Source organism: Hevea brasiliensis, chromosome 5 (genome assembly GCF_030052815.1).
Source record: "Hevea brasiliensis isolate MT/VB/25A 57/8 chromosome 5, ASM3005281v1, whole genome shotgun sequence".
Lineage (NCBI taxonomy): Eukaryota > Viridiplantae > Streptophyta > Magnoliopsida > Malpighiales > Euphorbiaceae > Hevea > Hevea brasiliensis.
The window spans coordinates 11605351-11622013 of NC_079497.1; the positions used below are offsets into that span (position 1 = coordinate 11605351).

General features: G+C 33.0%; 1 protein-coding gene across 1 annotated transcript; it reads left to right on the forward strand.

Annotated features, from left to right (window-relative positions):
- The first annotated feature begins 5307 nt into the window (after positions 1-5307).
- On the forward strand, positions 5308-7052 carry LOC110650961 (uncharacterized). Its single transcript, XM_021806129.2, has 2 exons — positions 5308-5548; positions 6661-7052. The coding sequence occupies exons 1-2, from the start codon at positions 5438-5440 to the stop codon at positions 6886-6888; spliced, it is 339 nt and encodes a 112-aa protein (XP_021661821.2). The 5' UTR covers positions 5308-5437; the 3' UTR covers positions 6889-7052.
- Positions 7053-16663: the final 9611 nt, after the last annotated feature.

Sequence of the window (16663 nt, forward strand, 5' to 3'; positions counted from 1 at the left end):
AGTTACGTGTTTGGTTAAAATTTTTATAAGTGGTTGATAAGCAGTTGACACTTTTAGTAAAATCAGCTTATAAGTACATTTATTATTAAAATAACTAAAATGCGTATTAAATTATTTTCTCAAATAATAAATATATTAATTCAATATTTTATTATAATATTATCAAAATGTATTTAAATCATATTACAATATAATTTAATTTTAAATTAAACAAATAAATATTTTATAGACAAATATTTTTATTAAAATTAATATGTTTTTTAATTAATTAAATTAATATAAATAATTTATTTAAATTATTATAGGAAAATAATTTTTTTAGCATGAATATGAGAATAAATATTATAAAGATATATAGTAAAATTATAAAATTAAATAAGGATATACAGTAAAATATTTTGTCAAATTAACTTATAAGTATCAAAATAAAAAACTCCTCCCCCAACTTATATATATATATATATATATATATATATATATATTTCGAAGCTCTAAAAATATGTTAAACAAACAAGTTAACTTAAAATAATAACTTATAAACTGATTTGTTTGGCCAAACACCCTGCAAGCCTTTAAGGTCACTAAAATAATGGCTCTAAAAATAGTTGGTGTTTCTCACGTTTGGTGACAGTTTGTTCTAATTTTTCTCTTCCTTACCAAAATAAACAACACTACAAAAATTTACAAGATTTTGAAATTCATTGATAATTTGTGAGACAAAAAAAAAAAAATTTAGTATCCAAATTATCAATGGATTTCAAAATTTAGTAGTAATTTGTGAGAATAAAAAATTTTAAGTATGCTAATTATTAACGAATTTTGAAATCTATTGATAATTTACGGGATATAAAAAATTTACTGATCAAACTACCAAAGATTTCGAATCCGTTAATAATTTATAAGATATATATATATATATATATATATATATATATATATATATATATATATATATATATATATATATATATATAAAATAAGTGTTTAAATTACCAATGGATTCGAACTCCTTTGATAATTTACTAATGGATTTTGAAATATATTGATAATTTTAAAGAAAAAATCCTGTTTTTTTTTTCTTTTTTTAAATATGTTGGTAATTTTTGAAGGGAAAAAAGTTTTTTTATTTTATTTTTTTAAATTTAGCAATGCATTTGCAATACATTGCTAAATCTGTTAATAACTTGCATATTCATACCTAAAAATACTACCTTCCTTTTATCATGTCATTCATTTAACAATTTTCTTCTCTTACATTTTAATTAATTTTTCTTATCTTTTCTCTCATTACCCTATTATTTTTTCTTATTTTCTTTCGCTTTCTTTTCTTTTCCCTTATCATTTTTTTCTATTTTCTCTAATTTTCTTTCCTTTTCTCTCACATTTTCTTCCCTTTTCTCTTATTTTCTTTTCTTTTATCTCCTTTTATTTTCTCCTCTCTTTTCTCTCATTTTTTTTCTTGTTTTATCGTCATTTTCTTCTCTTTTCTTTTATTTTCTCTTATTTTCTTTTATTTTCATCTCTTTTCTCTGGTTTGCTTCTTTTTACTTTTATTTCCTTCACTTTTCTATCAATTTCTTCACTTTCATTTTTTTTCTTCTCCCTTTTAATTTTTATAATATATTTTCCATTTCCATTAATACAATTTTCCCTTATTTTATTTCCTCATCTTTATTTTTTTTTTCTTTTTCAAATATCACATTTTTTCGTCTCATAATGCATTTCTAATAGTTATTATTCATACAAAACACATATTTATAATAGTTTTCAATATCAAAAATTAATTAAAAAATAATAATAAAATTTATTATTTTAGTTGAAAATCATTTTTCTTTTTTATTTTTTTAAATTACCAACGATCAATGGATTGTAATATTTGATTTTTTTTTATTTTTTTAATTTTTTATCAATTTAGCAATGAATTTTAGAATTTGTGGGTAATTCATTGGTAAATATATCATTGATAAATATCAACGGATTTAAAATTCATTAGTAAAAAAATTACAAATGAGGTTCATTACAATCAAACTAAATCCGTTAGTAATTTCAATTGCCAATGAATTTTAGAAGATTACCAATAGAAAAATTCGTTAGTAATCCTTAAAAATCTTGTAGCGCAAACCAACCTTTTGGCTGTGGAGGGAGCAAGCATATGATTTGGTTTGGCACTAAATTTAAACCGTGAAATATTACTTTGCTTAATTTGCTAATCAAGAGATAAGATTAGCTCCAAGGAAAAACCATATAAATCAGACTAAAATTATAACAACAATACATATGTATGTGAGTTCACATGCTTATACGAAAATATATTAATTGTATAACATATGATTAGACATAATATAACTATATCAATTAATTAGAAAATATAAAATATAGCAAATGGAAGTCAATTTTTCATTTTTTTTAAAGATGTAATCTATTGAATAATTATCTTATTAATAAAACCTATAAAACTAATTAAGATTGCCTATAATTTAAATAAAAAAAAAAAGTAAAAGTTAATGAAACAACTATATAATTAATACAAGCTTATATTAAAAAACACAAGCTAAAAAAATATTATAATAATATAATAATTTTAATAAATTAGATTCAGTTATAATGATTCATTTATAATATTTAGTAAATTAGATTCAGTAATTTTTATTATATTTTTTAATGAATAAAAAATTATTTTTAAAATTATATCGAGTTTGGGATAAGTTCAGGTTTTATATTTTGAATATCTATCTATTATCCATACCTATTAATATAAATAATTAGTTAAATATAAAACATATATATTTTTTTGAAATAATATTTATAAATTGTTATGTATTATATTTTAAATAAATAGAATTAAAATAATTTATAGAATTACTAAATTTTAAAATACAAATTATTAATTAAAAATATTCTTACATAGATTATTAATTAAATATTTAAAATTAAATTGATTCAAATAATTTTCAGTTAATAATAATAGAATTAAGGTGAATTTGAATAGTTAAAGATCAATTTTAATTAAATTTAAAATGAATTTAAATATTAAAAATATTAATCGAATTTGAATTTAGATATGATATTTTTCATGGTATGCCCTATCCATGACCGTCCACCTCCAAATCTAATCATAATATTATGAAGAAAACTAGCATAGAATTCACTTAAATAATAATAATAATAATAATAATAATAATAATAATAATAATAATAATAATAATTATTATTATTATTATTATTATTATTATTATTATTATAATTATTGGTCAGAAAAAATTTCTAGGTAATTAATCTAGGCCTAGATATATATTTTCACGTGGGGGTGAGATGGAATAAAAAGGATGGATAAAGGATATGTAAAATTTCTTATTATTTTATTTTTTCATAAAATTTTAATATTTTTATTTATTTTGTTTTTATTTTTTAAAATTTTGTTTTCAATCAAATATTTTCACGTGTTATTTATTTTTTAAAATTAATGAAATACTTTCTTTGAAAATAATAATGTATTAATGCTTTAGAATAATTAATTTTTAAAATTAATATAAAACTAGTTGCTAATCAACATTAAAATTAAGAATAGTTTAGATTATTGTAAAGAGAAAAAAAAAAGTCAAACTAAAAAAAAATTTGGATAGAATAAAGGCAAAAAGAGAAAAATGAAGAAAAATACATGAAAGTCAGATTTCTGTTCTGTCTCAGTAGTGTAAAAGTGGCAGCAGCTATCTCAATAAAAAACAAGTCTAATGGTGGAGAAACACGTTCACACAAGTGATTGTGTTTTCTCCTAGTCGACTAAAAAAATTTGCTTGATATATTTATTGAAAAATTCATATATTTAATATATAAATCTTATTATATATAGTACACTTTAGATTTATAATGAAATAATTTAAACAATAAAAATCTTTATTTGTTATTACATCAACTATAGATTAATTCCTCTTTAATTAGGGAATATTTAATTTCTCTATAATTTCGAATTTCCTAACTCTCTTTTATCTTGTATTTAATTTTTATTGGTTTGTCAATTATCTAAATAGAATCATTGTTGTATAATATAATTTTTAGTCCACTTCAATTCACAATTTCTACGTACTAAAATTAAGAAAACACATGCTTTGTGAACAGTTTGCTGATGGTGCTGTATGTTTTCACTGTGAACCCAAATTTAAAAGTCCCCATTTGAGTTCAAACATCAAACATGTGTTCCAAAAGATATCATAAAATATATATATGTCACCATAACGGAGTGATGTTAATTAGGAAACTCACTTTTCACATTAGATTCCATAGTTGGATTAAAAGAAATGTTTCTTCTTTTTTGCTTTTTATTCTTTTTTCTATCGGCCATGGAAGAAATTTGTGACTGCTGGCTGCAATTTCAATTCTCACTTGTTCATAAATTTATTTTGATTATAAGACTAAAATGCTAATTTAAAAAATTTATGAAAAACCTCTTCTATTTATACTAATAATAATTTTGGGAATAATTTATATTCACTTTTCTGTCATTCTTTTTATAATAAAAAAATTATAATAACCTTAAATAAAGCCTTAAAACATTAAAATAAGAAACCATTTTATCATGCATTATTAATTATATTAAAATATTTAAAAATAAAAAAATGGAATAAATTGTAAATTACTAAAAACACAGCAACTTCATTTATTAGGCTTTTCTCGGTTCTTTGAGATCCCACGTCAAATGTGGAGTGTATGTATGTAGCGCTTATATAGAATGAGAGGTCTTAATAAAATTGTCATGATTTTATTAAATTGCCTAGTCTTGTTTCTGAATGCTATGTGTGTGCCTATTGACAAAAAAAAGAAAGACCTTAAGAAGTGAGCCTAGTGAGTGTCCCAGTGTAACCTTAGTTGAGGTCAACAGTGTGTGGGCATATTTAGGAACTGGTCCTTCGGGATTCCATATTTGATGTAGAGTGTGCATGTGTAGCGTTTATATATTATGAAAGGTCTTAGTAAAATTACTATAATTTTATTAAAATGCTAAGTTCTGTTTCTAAATACTGCGTTATATTTAAAAAAAAAAAGATTTTCTCAAAAATAAAAAATAAAAAACCTTAATTTTTAGGGTTGCTGGTCCATACAAGGGATGGTCCAATTTCTCTTGCGTAAAATCAAGCTGCGGTCATTTCATGGGATTGCGGTCCAACCATGGTAATCTTGCCAACCGCCAAGTGCCAAATCATGCTGCAATTGTTGGTCCCGGTTGGTGAAATTAATGTAGACGATATTTTCGTTTTCCCACTTGCCGCAACAGTACAATTCCTTCCACTATATAAACCGAATCCTCCACTATATAAACCGACCATCCTACTCAGCCCCAACACCATAGCCTTGCTTCGCCTGCTAAACTTTCTTTCCCTCTATATAACAAAAGCAGCTAGGGCTAGACGAAGAAGACACACAACAGCAGCAAAGCTATAAGATGCCTTGCCTTTACATCTCTACTAACGTTAATCTCGCCGATGTTGATACTGAAGCTATCTTCTCCGACGCCACCAAGGCTGTCGCTACCATCATCGGAAAACCTGAACATGTAAATCCTCTCTTTCCCTTCTCTTTTCTTTGCTTCCTTATAGTTTGTAAAAGATAAAATTCACCTCGAAAATACATCAGAATATTGAGCATACCGTTCAGGAATTTAGATATGAATAATTAAAGATGATGAATAATAAATTAATTTGCAGCATTAGAATGTTGTGTGGTGCATACACAGTAGCCAACAACGACAAATAAGTCTGCTTCGTTGCAGGGCCTCTTAATATCTTAAATGACACCTAGCTAGCTACCCACCCATTACATTGGTCCCACAACCCTAAGAGAAATATTTTAATAAATATTTAATTACATTTCATATTTGATAAACCATTTTCGTGGAAATGAAGGTTGAAGGAACCAATTAAGCAACTGCTCCTGCCATTTGACCGTTATAAATGAAGAAGTTTCAGTCAATAGGTCACATCGCATTCTTGTAAGACATCATTCGTGTCTACACCATATACATATAAGCCAAGTGCAAATTCTAATCTTTCATCTTTTTTAAGAAGGACCTGAAACAAAATTTGTCTCCTTCATTTCACACTTTAAAGCATAGAAGAATATACTAATTATCATACTAAACTTGATTTTTTTTTTCTAATTATCATACTAAATTAGCTTAAGATATTCAGCTAGACCTAGGTCGGCAGGCCCATCCTAACTTAGAACGACAGAAGCTTTTTCTTCTTTTCTTTATATGAGCAGAGGCTATCAAATCTATATAAGCAACACACTTCTTGCTATTTTGGCTGGATACATGTATATAAAAGTATATTAAGAAACTAAATGGCGCAAAAAGAGAGATTTAATGGCTCCACAACTCTTAACACCTGTAAATGTCTCATTCGCAGTCAGAATAGGTAAAAATAGAGATGCTTTCCTTTTAAAAATCCTAACATACACACATGTATAGAATGCAATTCAAGTTTCTTATTACTTAATTGCCAACTCATGCATGTCCACACATGATCATGTCGCTTGCTCCCTGGATTTAGAATACAACTGTTGTATCGTTGATTATGGTGGATTTCGTCATACTGCGTTATAATCTGAAAACTGAAAGATACTTAAGTTTGTTTAATTCCCTAATTAAGTTGGTGATGATTGCAGTTTGTGATGGTGATACTGAAAGGATTGGTGGCCATATCTTTTAATGGGAACAAAGAACCAGCTGCATATGCTGAGATAGTGTCGATGGGTGGGATTAACAAAGAGGTGAAGAGAGATCTGATTGCCACTTTAGGCACTATTCTTGAGAACAAGTTATCTATCCCCAGGACCCGTTTCTTCCTTAAAGTTTTTGACACCACTGCTGGGCGTAACTCTTCCAAATTATAATGGATTTTTATTTACTAGTTATTGTATTTTGTTTCAGTTTCCATCATTAATCTATCTCTATGTATCTTTTCAAATTTAAGTGTCATTAATGCTTTTATTATGTCAGAAATGTTAGTTTTTAATCCTCATGGATCTGGATTTTATTTTATTAATTTGATTTCATCTGGAGTTGGAATTTTAAAACCTTACAGTTTTGGAGATCGATGACAATATATTAAATTTATATTTTATATAAAAAATCATAAAATACTAATCAAATATCAAATAGATCATACCTTCTTATAAAGTGAACATGTTAGGAAAATTAATTAAGGACATATGAATTTGATTATATTGAGTTGACTTTACCTAAATATATACATATCCACATTTCTAAATAAATTGAGATTGAGCTATTAAACAAATCAATCATTTCTTTAATCTATTGAACACATAAACTCGTTAAAATCATAAAAATTAAACATAAATTGACACAACTATGCATCAGAGAGTAAGTAAACAATAAAAAATATATCCAACATGGTAAATTTAAGCTACCTGAAATATGGGGTCCTATTCACCAATCTGAGCTCTTCAATTGCCAAATTGTAATCCACTTTTTTCCTCAGAAATTATGAACAAACAGAAAATTAAGATAATTGCTAAGGGAAGGGCCTATTTCCATAACTCAATATATTAGAGTCACAACTAAAAAAAAAAAAAAAAAAAAAAAAAAACACTCTTAAATATTAGTTATTTATAAATAAATAAATAAATAAATAAATAAAATATGGTAATCTCATTTAAAATTGTCGCCATATTAATTCTATATTTTCCCATACTTATTAGTCCACTCTAAAGGAAAGCAAAATTTTAAAAATATTTTAATTAAATAAAAAAAATTGTAATCAATAAAAAAAAAGGATTTGCACTTTTATTCTTGACAAATTAATAATTTTAAAATTAAATTAAAATTTTTTTATTTAAATTACCACTATCAACCATTGATAAATAACTACCAAAAAATAAAATGATTATTCTATTGAGAAAACATGGTAGTGATATACTCTTATAAAGGTATGCATTATTCATTTATTATTTTATATATAATTATTTTTTAATACTAATAAAGATCTAATCATTCATGAACAAGTAATTTTTTTAAAATAATACTTAAAATATTTTTAAAAATATTAAATCAATGAAAATTTATATATTTAAATAAATATACATAATTGTCAATTACATTTTATTTTTTAAAAAAATTACACGTTATTTCAAGAAATTAACACATTCATATCAATTTTTTCATATATATTATTAATAAATCACAAGTTGATTTAGGTACGTTTATAAAATTTGAACATAAAATGATCTATATTAATAAAAAAACTACTTTCGGAAGATTATAATATGAAGATTTAAAAAAAATTAAAAGATAAAATATTATTTCTTATTTTGCTATTTCATCTAAAGATAGAAATTAGAGATAATATAGGCTATTAATATAGTGAGTTATTTTAAATTGAATTAGAAGATTTTTTTATTTATAAAAAAATACTTGAAGGTGTTTTTAATCTCTTTATGAATTATTTATTAAATTGGTCATAACCCCAATAAATTAGCTTGTGGAAATAGGTAATCCCAATTTTAAAACATATTTTTAAGTTTCAAGCTTTATCACTTGAAAAAAAAAAAAATTATTAAATAAAATAATTATGAATTTGCATCTTCTTTCTTTATTCTGTCGTGACCCAACTTATAGGCCGGACCAGCACTAGGACCTGGGCTAGCCTAAAGCCTCTGAGGCCCGTAGTAAACTTAACTATTCCTTAACCCAATCCTAAGGCCCATTTTAAGCCCAATTTCAAGAATTTCGGCCATAATATGAACAATACAACGGGGAGTTTTTGACTTGTTGAACCTATAAACACAATATATAGTCATTTGGGGAGCTCAGCTCATCCTCCACAAACTCATAACATCATAAAATCCAATGGGAGCTCAGCTCCCTCATCCAATCTAGTCATGCATGCATATAATTTTCTTACAAATTCAACATAATATTATATTATAGTCTCAAATTGATTAAAATACTCCTAATACATGTGGAGTCTAAAATTTGACTAAATTATACAAAATACATTAGATATTACTAATTGACCTGTAAAGAAGAGGAGCAAGTTAGTCACAACAAGTAATCCTCCTGTAGGCTGGAAAAATAAAATGAACAGGAACGAGCATTCGACTCAGAGAGTAAAATACCAAATTTAATTACAATTTCTATAGCTACCTAGAGTTAATGCATCCTAATGAGTGGAATGCAACACCATTAAAATTTTTATACACATCACATCATAACAGCAAAAAGGTAATTTGGAGCACTCAAACACCTAATAATGTTCAAACAGTACATATATGAGAGCTGATCCCCTATAGAGCTCTCTTAATCCAACTTCTGCCAGCGAGTATCTCTCAAGTCGGACTTCTGCTTGATAAACAAAATGTGGGGGCCAGTGAAATCATCTCGAGCCGTGCCTACCTCGACTTATCCATAAAGGACAGGGTCTCAGCGAGTGTCTCTCAAGTCGCATCTACCCGTCCTATCCATATCCAATACCACACCACACCCACACCAACACACGCACACGGCTCCAAATTACCACAAACAACATCCATGGCACTTCATCAATTAAGAATTCAATATAAAACGTGCCTAATGTTTAACTATATAGATACATATTTATAAGTGATGTATGGGCATGCTTGAACATATAATAATATTGAAATTATAATTAAAATTAATATTTTACTCACAGACTTAAACCGATGTTACTGCGGCGGCTAGGCGGAGGAGGAAGGCTGTCCCGGCTCACCTGATAAATTTCATTGCAATTATTTAATATATTTGACTCAATACAAGTGTCGACACCATATTTTGGCCGATCCCCAGAATCAATAAACTTCGAAACCGATCCCTAGCACTAAGTCTCTTCTTGCCATCTAATCACAGTTCCGGTCTCTCTTCACAGAGAGTTGAGTCAATGCTAAGCTCTCGTATCCGTTAAAGCCTTACCGGTCTCTCAAATCATTCACCGATCTCTCAAGCCAATTGTCGAATATCCTGACTAGTTAACTGTATTCCCGATCTCTCTTGTCAGACAAGATTGAATTAACACCAGAACCTTGCTGCCAATATTTATAATCGACCTCTCTTTTAAAAGTTTAGAAATAACCAAGCCAAGGTTCTAATCCGGTTTAATGAAGATCCCGATCTTAGATATTCAAGCCAAAATTTTCAATTAAGTTCCGTTTAGCAATCTCATGCATGTTGTATTTTCCGATCTCTCACACTTAGGATGATAATAGTTTTCAGTTGTTTCAATATACTGCATAATCAAGTGTTTAGAAATTTTCCGATCACAACCATTCATCAAACAAAAAGGCATTCTATTTCATTTCATCGCAAAATTTGTACAAGTTATTCGGCTGGGGGATCACCCCCAGCCTGATCTACATTTTGCTCATCCTCTCCTTCCTCTTCACTATCCTCACCCTCGCCCCCGGGAGCCAGGTCGGCCATCCAAGAGAAGTCCTCTTCTGGGTAACGCTTCTGGAGTTCGGCCAAGAGGTCCTTGTGAGCATTCACATAGGCACCAGCTATCCCTGTCACCATTTCTTTATCTTTCGCCTTAAGCTCCTCGATAAGTTGGGCGACCTGAGAAGCTTCGTTGGCCCGGAGTGCCTCGACTTCCCTGAGAGCACGATCCCTTTCAGCCAGAACATGATTCTGTTCGGCCACTCTGTCTTCATAGAACTTCGCCCGCCCCTCAACTTGAGATATGTAATCCTGAGCGGATGCGAGTTGGGATCGGAGGGAAGCCATTTCCTGATTCTTCTTCTCGACCTCCTTGCCCAGGCGATGAGCCTTTTCCCGAACTATGGTCTGGTTCACCAGGCACTCCACGTTCAGGCTCATGGAGCGAGTCAAGATATCGTCAAGGCTGTCCGGGGATAGCCTGTCCCGATCCTCCCGAAGGCAGATGGAAGACCCCAAGACTTTGGCAAAACCGGGGTTCTCCCGAACAGTCCGGTTATTCTTCAGGGACTCGATCAACGTTTGAGCGCCACGAGAAGAGGATCTCACAGAAGATTGAGAAGGACCCCTTTCTGTGCTTGGAGCAACTGGAGGGGGTGGAGCCGGCTCTTCCTGTTGAGGAGGAGATCGGACAGCTTCAGTGATCGGCGGCCCCGAAGGTCGGGACGGGCCTCCTTGCGTCTCCCCTGATTCATGGCCTGGAGTTCGAAGCATTTCCAAACGCTTCATCTCCTTTACTTTCCGGGAGATCTCTCTTTCTTTCTTCCGCTTCCTAGAACCCTCATCACCCGCCATACCTGCACAAAGAAGAGGTCAGTGAGATCGCTAAGGTCCTGAGATCTGAGATGTAGAAAATACCAGTGCCGAGGTCAGAGAGCGGAAGTTCGCGATCTTGGCCGGTGAGCAGCTGTATGGTCCAATGGTGCAGCTCGGCGGTCACCGCATCTAAACAGGAATACTTTTGAGTGGCAGCCTGATTCTTCAGATCCATCACTATTAAGCTTTCCTCCTGGTTCAGGTTAATGCGCTTCGGGAGCAGGGGCCCCTGGTGCCACCAGCTACGGGGGAAGTCCTCAAAGCAGGTTCTTCCAATTTTTAAGGGAGGAGGGCAGATCGGTGAAGAGCCCGCAATGAGGCTTCGCCTGAAAGAACCAGTGCTCGTCGTCCTTTCGGCGAGTTAGCCTGCATGATTCGGCGAACACCTTAGCCATAGGTCTGATTCCCTTAGCTCGGCATAGGCCTCGGAAGGCTACTAAGATCCGCCACGAGTTAGGGTGAACTTGAGCAATGCACACTCGGTGAAGTTTTAGGACCTCCTTGAAGAAGTCATCCAGAGGGAACCGAAGACCAGCCTTTAACTGTTCCTCGTATACCATAACCAGGTCATTCTCTTCAAAGAAGTGATCGGCTCGGTGATCGCCGTGGCACCGGATAAGTTCGTACGAATCAGGGCGAATATTGTACTCCTGGCTAAACGATTGTAGATCGGACTCTTGTAAGATCGATGGCAGCTCGTCCATAGGGAGATTCTCCCTCCCTGAAGAAGGTACGTGCCTTGATGGTCCGATCCGCCCCCGAGCTAGAACAGAGGCCCTAGGAGGTTCTGTTTGCGCGTTTGGCCCGACCACCTCTTCTTCGTCAGACGACCACGAGAACTGAATGGAAGGAGGACTCGCCGCTCTTTGACCCTCGGCACCGCTCATTTTCAAAGAAAACAAAGAACTTAAACTAAAAAGAAGATCAAAGCCCTTACCGGAGTCTGATCGGCGTCGGAAGAACTTGAGAAAATGAGAGAACTTCGAAGTTGTGAGCAGGAGACTGAAAATGGAATGAGAGAACAACTGGCTAACCCCCCCACCCCTATTTATACTAGTCCGAGCATTTAATGCTCACGAGGTTCCAGGCAGTGCATCGGTTAACGAGATTCACCAGCTGTTCTGACACGTCTCTCGAACATTCAAAGGAGATCGGTTAAATGGAGATCGGCATAATAAGTTGAATATTTTGAATGAAGGATTAGTTAAGAGTCGTTTTGTTAGGAACCAGATCGGATAAATATATCAGAGATCGGAAAATAATCAATAAGATAATAATTGGAGAAACAAGATTTTTATTTCCAAAAGATCGAATTACATCATTTGGGCGATCTCTAGGGATCGGATTACAATGAAGGTCTAACTACATCATTTGGGCGATCTCTAGAGATCTGATTACATTGAAGGATTACATCATTTGGGCGATCTCTAGAGATCGGTGGAACATCCTATCTAAAGAGTCCCAGGTTTATAACTGATCCCAAGGGTGTCGCCATCGAGCTTAATCATTTGGAACACCCAATGTGGAAGGAAACCGCTATCGGAACACTCAATGTGGTGAGAAGCCGAATGAACTTGAGGAAGCAACCGCCAAGGGTCAGCGGAGCATCAGCAATTTGCTCGGCCAAAATCAGTTTGTCGATCATGCCAGTTGAACAACTAGGGATCGGCACGGTTGAGGTCCGCAATCCAGATCGGTCAATTAACCTAGTCCTCTCACCATCATCAGACAAGGTTATGCGATCACCGGGGTCGTAAATTTTCAGTCGAGGAATAAGGAAGTCCATCAGAGAGGGATAAAAAACCACAATCATGGCTTAACGATCACGAGCAAATGAATCGAAAAGAAAGAAGGAAGAGAGGAAAATCGATGAAGGAAATGTCTCTGCCGTGGGTATATATAGGGGAAAACGGGCATTTATTGTCGAGCGTAAAACGGCTTAACGCCGAATCGAGGGGAAATTAATGCTTTGACCAGACCAGACCTGAGAAAGGGAAAGATCAGAATAATAGATCGAAAGATGGGAGACCAGCATGAAAGATCGGAAAAAAACATGTAAAAGAGATCAGAAAGAGGGAAGATCGGAAGGTAAAAAGAATAAGACAAATCCCAATAACCGTCGTCAGAATCAGAGCCGAGGTAGTTAAAGCGTTGCAGACGAGATCTCCACCGCACGCCTAAGAATCGCCCGCAATCGACAGTGCTGTGGTATGTCATGACACCCCAGTACATCCCAATCCCCACCGTTGATCTCATCGGTAGGACAAACCCGAACCCTTGGATCAAGAGAGAAGACGACAATACCGTCTTTCGCTCTTAGCCTCGATCGTTCCGACGAGAAGATTTGGGACCGCTGATTGAAAGAAGAAAAGGACAAATATTCAAGAGTGATCTCACCATTCATTTTGATTCTCTTTAATTCTCGAACATCCGATCATGTCCTTCAAATCTTGACCTCCATCTCCCTCAAAATAAATCCCGACCCTTCATGGGGAGCACCCGATTCCTATAAATACCGCATGAAAAACTGCTCAAAGGACGGCAAAAAGAGAGGTAGTTATTATAGCGGAAGAACTCAAACTTGATTCAGCTTTGTTACTCGCTACTTTGAAGTTTTGATTAGAAAGACTTTTGAAACTAGTTTTCTCAAGTGTTTTCTTGAAAAGGATTCTCAATACCGAACTCTACATTTTCGCTTGTTCATTATCCGTCATACTCTCACTTTCAAATTTTTATTATCTCTGCTTTCATTCCCATTATCCAAGCTTAATTTCATTTCACTCGGTTTTATCTTAATCGATTGCATTTTAGCTAAGCACCCTTCATTTCACAACGATCGCCCCTCAAGCTAATCATCATTGTCTTATTACTATTTGTCACCCCGTAGTCATTTCAATAGATTTGGCTCCTTACAGGTAAGAGCTCATATCGCCGTTTTATTAAGTATTTACGTTTACTTTCCGCATTTTCTTTGTTCTTTTTATGTATGTGATTTTCTCCAAGTTTATTTAGAGCCAAAGAACCTTAAAGAATGTTACTCTCGAGTTTATTTCTTTTGCGATCAGTCCATCATTTCATTAACCTTCGTCATTTCTGAATGCAAGTTTTCTATCTCCTAGTAACGTGTAAGTGGTTGGGTAAAACGTAGGTAGCTGCAACTTAAGGGTCTTTTTTTTAAGAGAGAGAGCCTGAATAACACGTCAGGAAAATAGCCACAATATTAGGCCGACGAACGCAATTCGCAAGATGCCATAAAGTGGGATAAAACCAAAGTAAACGAAACAGAATAGATTGGACATTAATAGGTACTGGTAAAGTGACCTTAGGGGAAGTCAGCAAAATTCAGTCCAGCTTCTCTTATTTAGTCACAAAATATCAATTAGAAGCCTTACCCCCAGCACGTTAGAACGTCAGAATCCTTAGCTTTAGGACCTTATGACATGTAGCTGAAATTAAAATTCGAGATCGAAAGATCCCATTCAGTTCCTGTTAATTTAAAAGAGATCTAAGAGAGTTCTTATCCGATTCTCAACTCAAAACTTTAATTAAATAGAGATCGGAGGAGAGTTCTTATCCGGTCTCAAATCAAAATTTTAAATAAATACTTAATAGAGATCGGAGGAGAGTTCTTATCCGGTCTCAACTCAAGATTTTAAATAAATACTTAATAGAGATCGGAGGAGAGTTCTTATCCGATCTCAAATCAAAATTTTAATAAATATTTAATAGAGATCGGAAGAGAGTCCTTATCCGGTCTCAACTCAAAATTTTAATAAGTATTAAATAGAGATCGGAGGAGAGTTCTTATCCGGTCTCAACTCAAAATTTTTAATGATTTAATAGAGATCGGAGGAGAGTTCTTATCCGATCTCAACTCAAAATTTTAATAAATATTAAAGAGTTCGGAGAAGAGTTCTTATACAATTCTTAAATTAAATTTTATTAAAATAGTTCTTTTAGATAAGATTAACATGCACCAGTAACTCACTAAGGTTATCTCATTTACTTATGTATCTGGGTGATCCAAATTTAGTGAAAAATCAAATGCTCCTTTAGTCAAAAGGATCAACATATCCATTCAAGCCCTCCTAACTAATGCAAAATTAAATCTACTTACCCTTATTAAGGGACGAGGTGGGGTGCCTAACACCTTCCCCACCCGTTTACGGACCCCGAACCTAGAATCTCTGTCTTGAAGTCTTTTTGTTTCAGTTTATTTTCACAAATGGTTTTCTTTAGTTTCCCTTAAAACTAAGGTGGCGACTCCTCACTCTTTCCCACTTCGGTGAGGGTTCGTTCAGGCGATCGCAAAATCCCTTGCGACAGCTTGGCGACTCCGCTGGGGACGTAGTATCCGAATTTAACCCCGGTCTAGAGGTCTAAAAAGTAGATTTAATTTTCCAATCCAAATTATAGTTAGATGGGCTCATTCGGCGATGTTTTATACGTTAATTATTGTTATTGCGGCTAACTATTTTGCTTGTTTTACAGTTTTATTTCCTACAGTGCTCTTCGTTTCAAAAAAAAAGAAAAAAGAAAAATGGAAAAATAAAATCCCCCTGAATTGGGAAGAGGTAAAGGTGTCCCTTCACACACTGAACACTCACACGATGTCCTCACACACTTTGGCCCTATACCCAGGCTTTCTTACCCTTTTAGGAAAATAGGAGGGGGTCATGTAGCTGCACGTGGGTTTTACCTCGTTAGTATCCGTGAAGGCTTCGCCAAATTGAAACTCTTACTATTCAATGTGATACCCGTGGAATTTTCCCGATAATATCATGGGGTAGAATGGGGCTCTCACTGCATGAGGGGCAATTTGGGAACTCGTGGCTTTTAGAAAATTAGACCGAGCTAAACTATCACAGAGTCAAAGCCGTAGTAAGCTACCTTGTAAGATAGAACTACCCAAATAGGTAGCGCTCGTCCGATATCAGGAGTCTCCCTATTATAGGACAAAAGGGGCATACTTACTCTTATCCTTTTCTGCTTTAATTTCCTTTTGTTCATTTTTGTGAGGGTAATTTTGAATTTTACTGAAACACCTACGCATTTTCCTACTTTGATAAATGTGTATGTGTCACCCTGTCAACAGTATGATTCAAAATTACCCTAATTTATCTTGCTAACGAGTTTTCCCGCAGGCATTACCAAACCAAGAGTCTGTAAAAGGATAGGCATCATATTTATCATGGCATCCTCGAGTCAGTCGGCAGAAGAAGTTCAGAATGCTAAACTTTGGTCCAAATCGATTCATACTCCAGTACCCTCACAAAATGATGTTTCCAAGGCACATGCTAGCTTACTACCTTCATTAGATCTGAATAAAATTGAAGTCAGAATGAATAGCCTCGAGGGTCTGTCTAATGGATGGAGGTCGCT

What these genes read in the sequence shown, in the direction of transcription:
- LOC110650961 (XM_021806129.2), top strand. Translation starts at nt 5,438, where the DNA reads ATGCCTTGCCTTTACATCTCTACTAACGTTAATCTCGCCGATGTTGAT. An exon ending in TCATCGGAAAACCTGAACAT is followed by an intron (nt 5,549 to 6,660) that starts GTAAATCCTCTC and finishes TGATGATTGCAG; the next exon opens with TTTGTGATGGTGATACTGAA.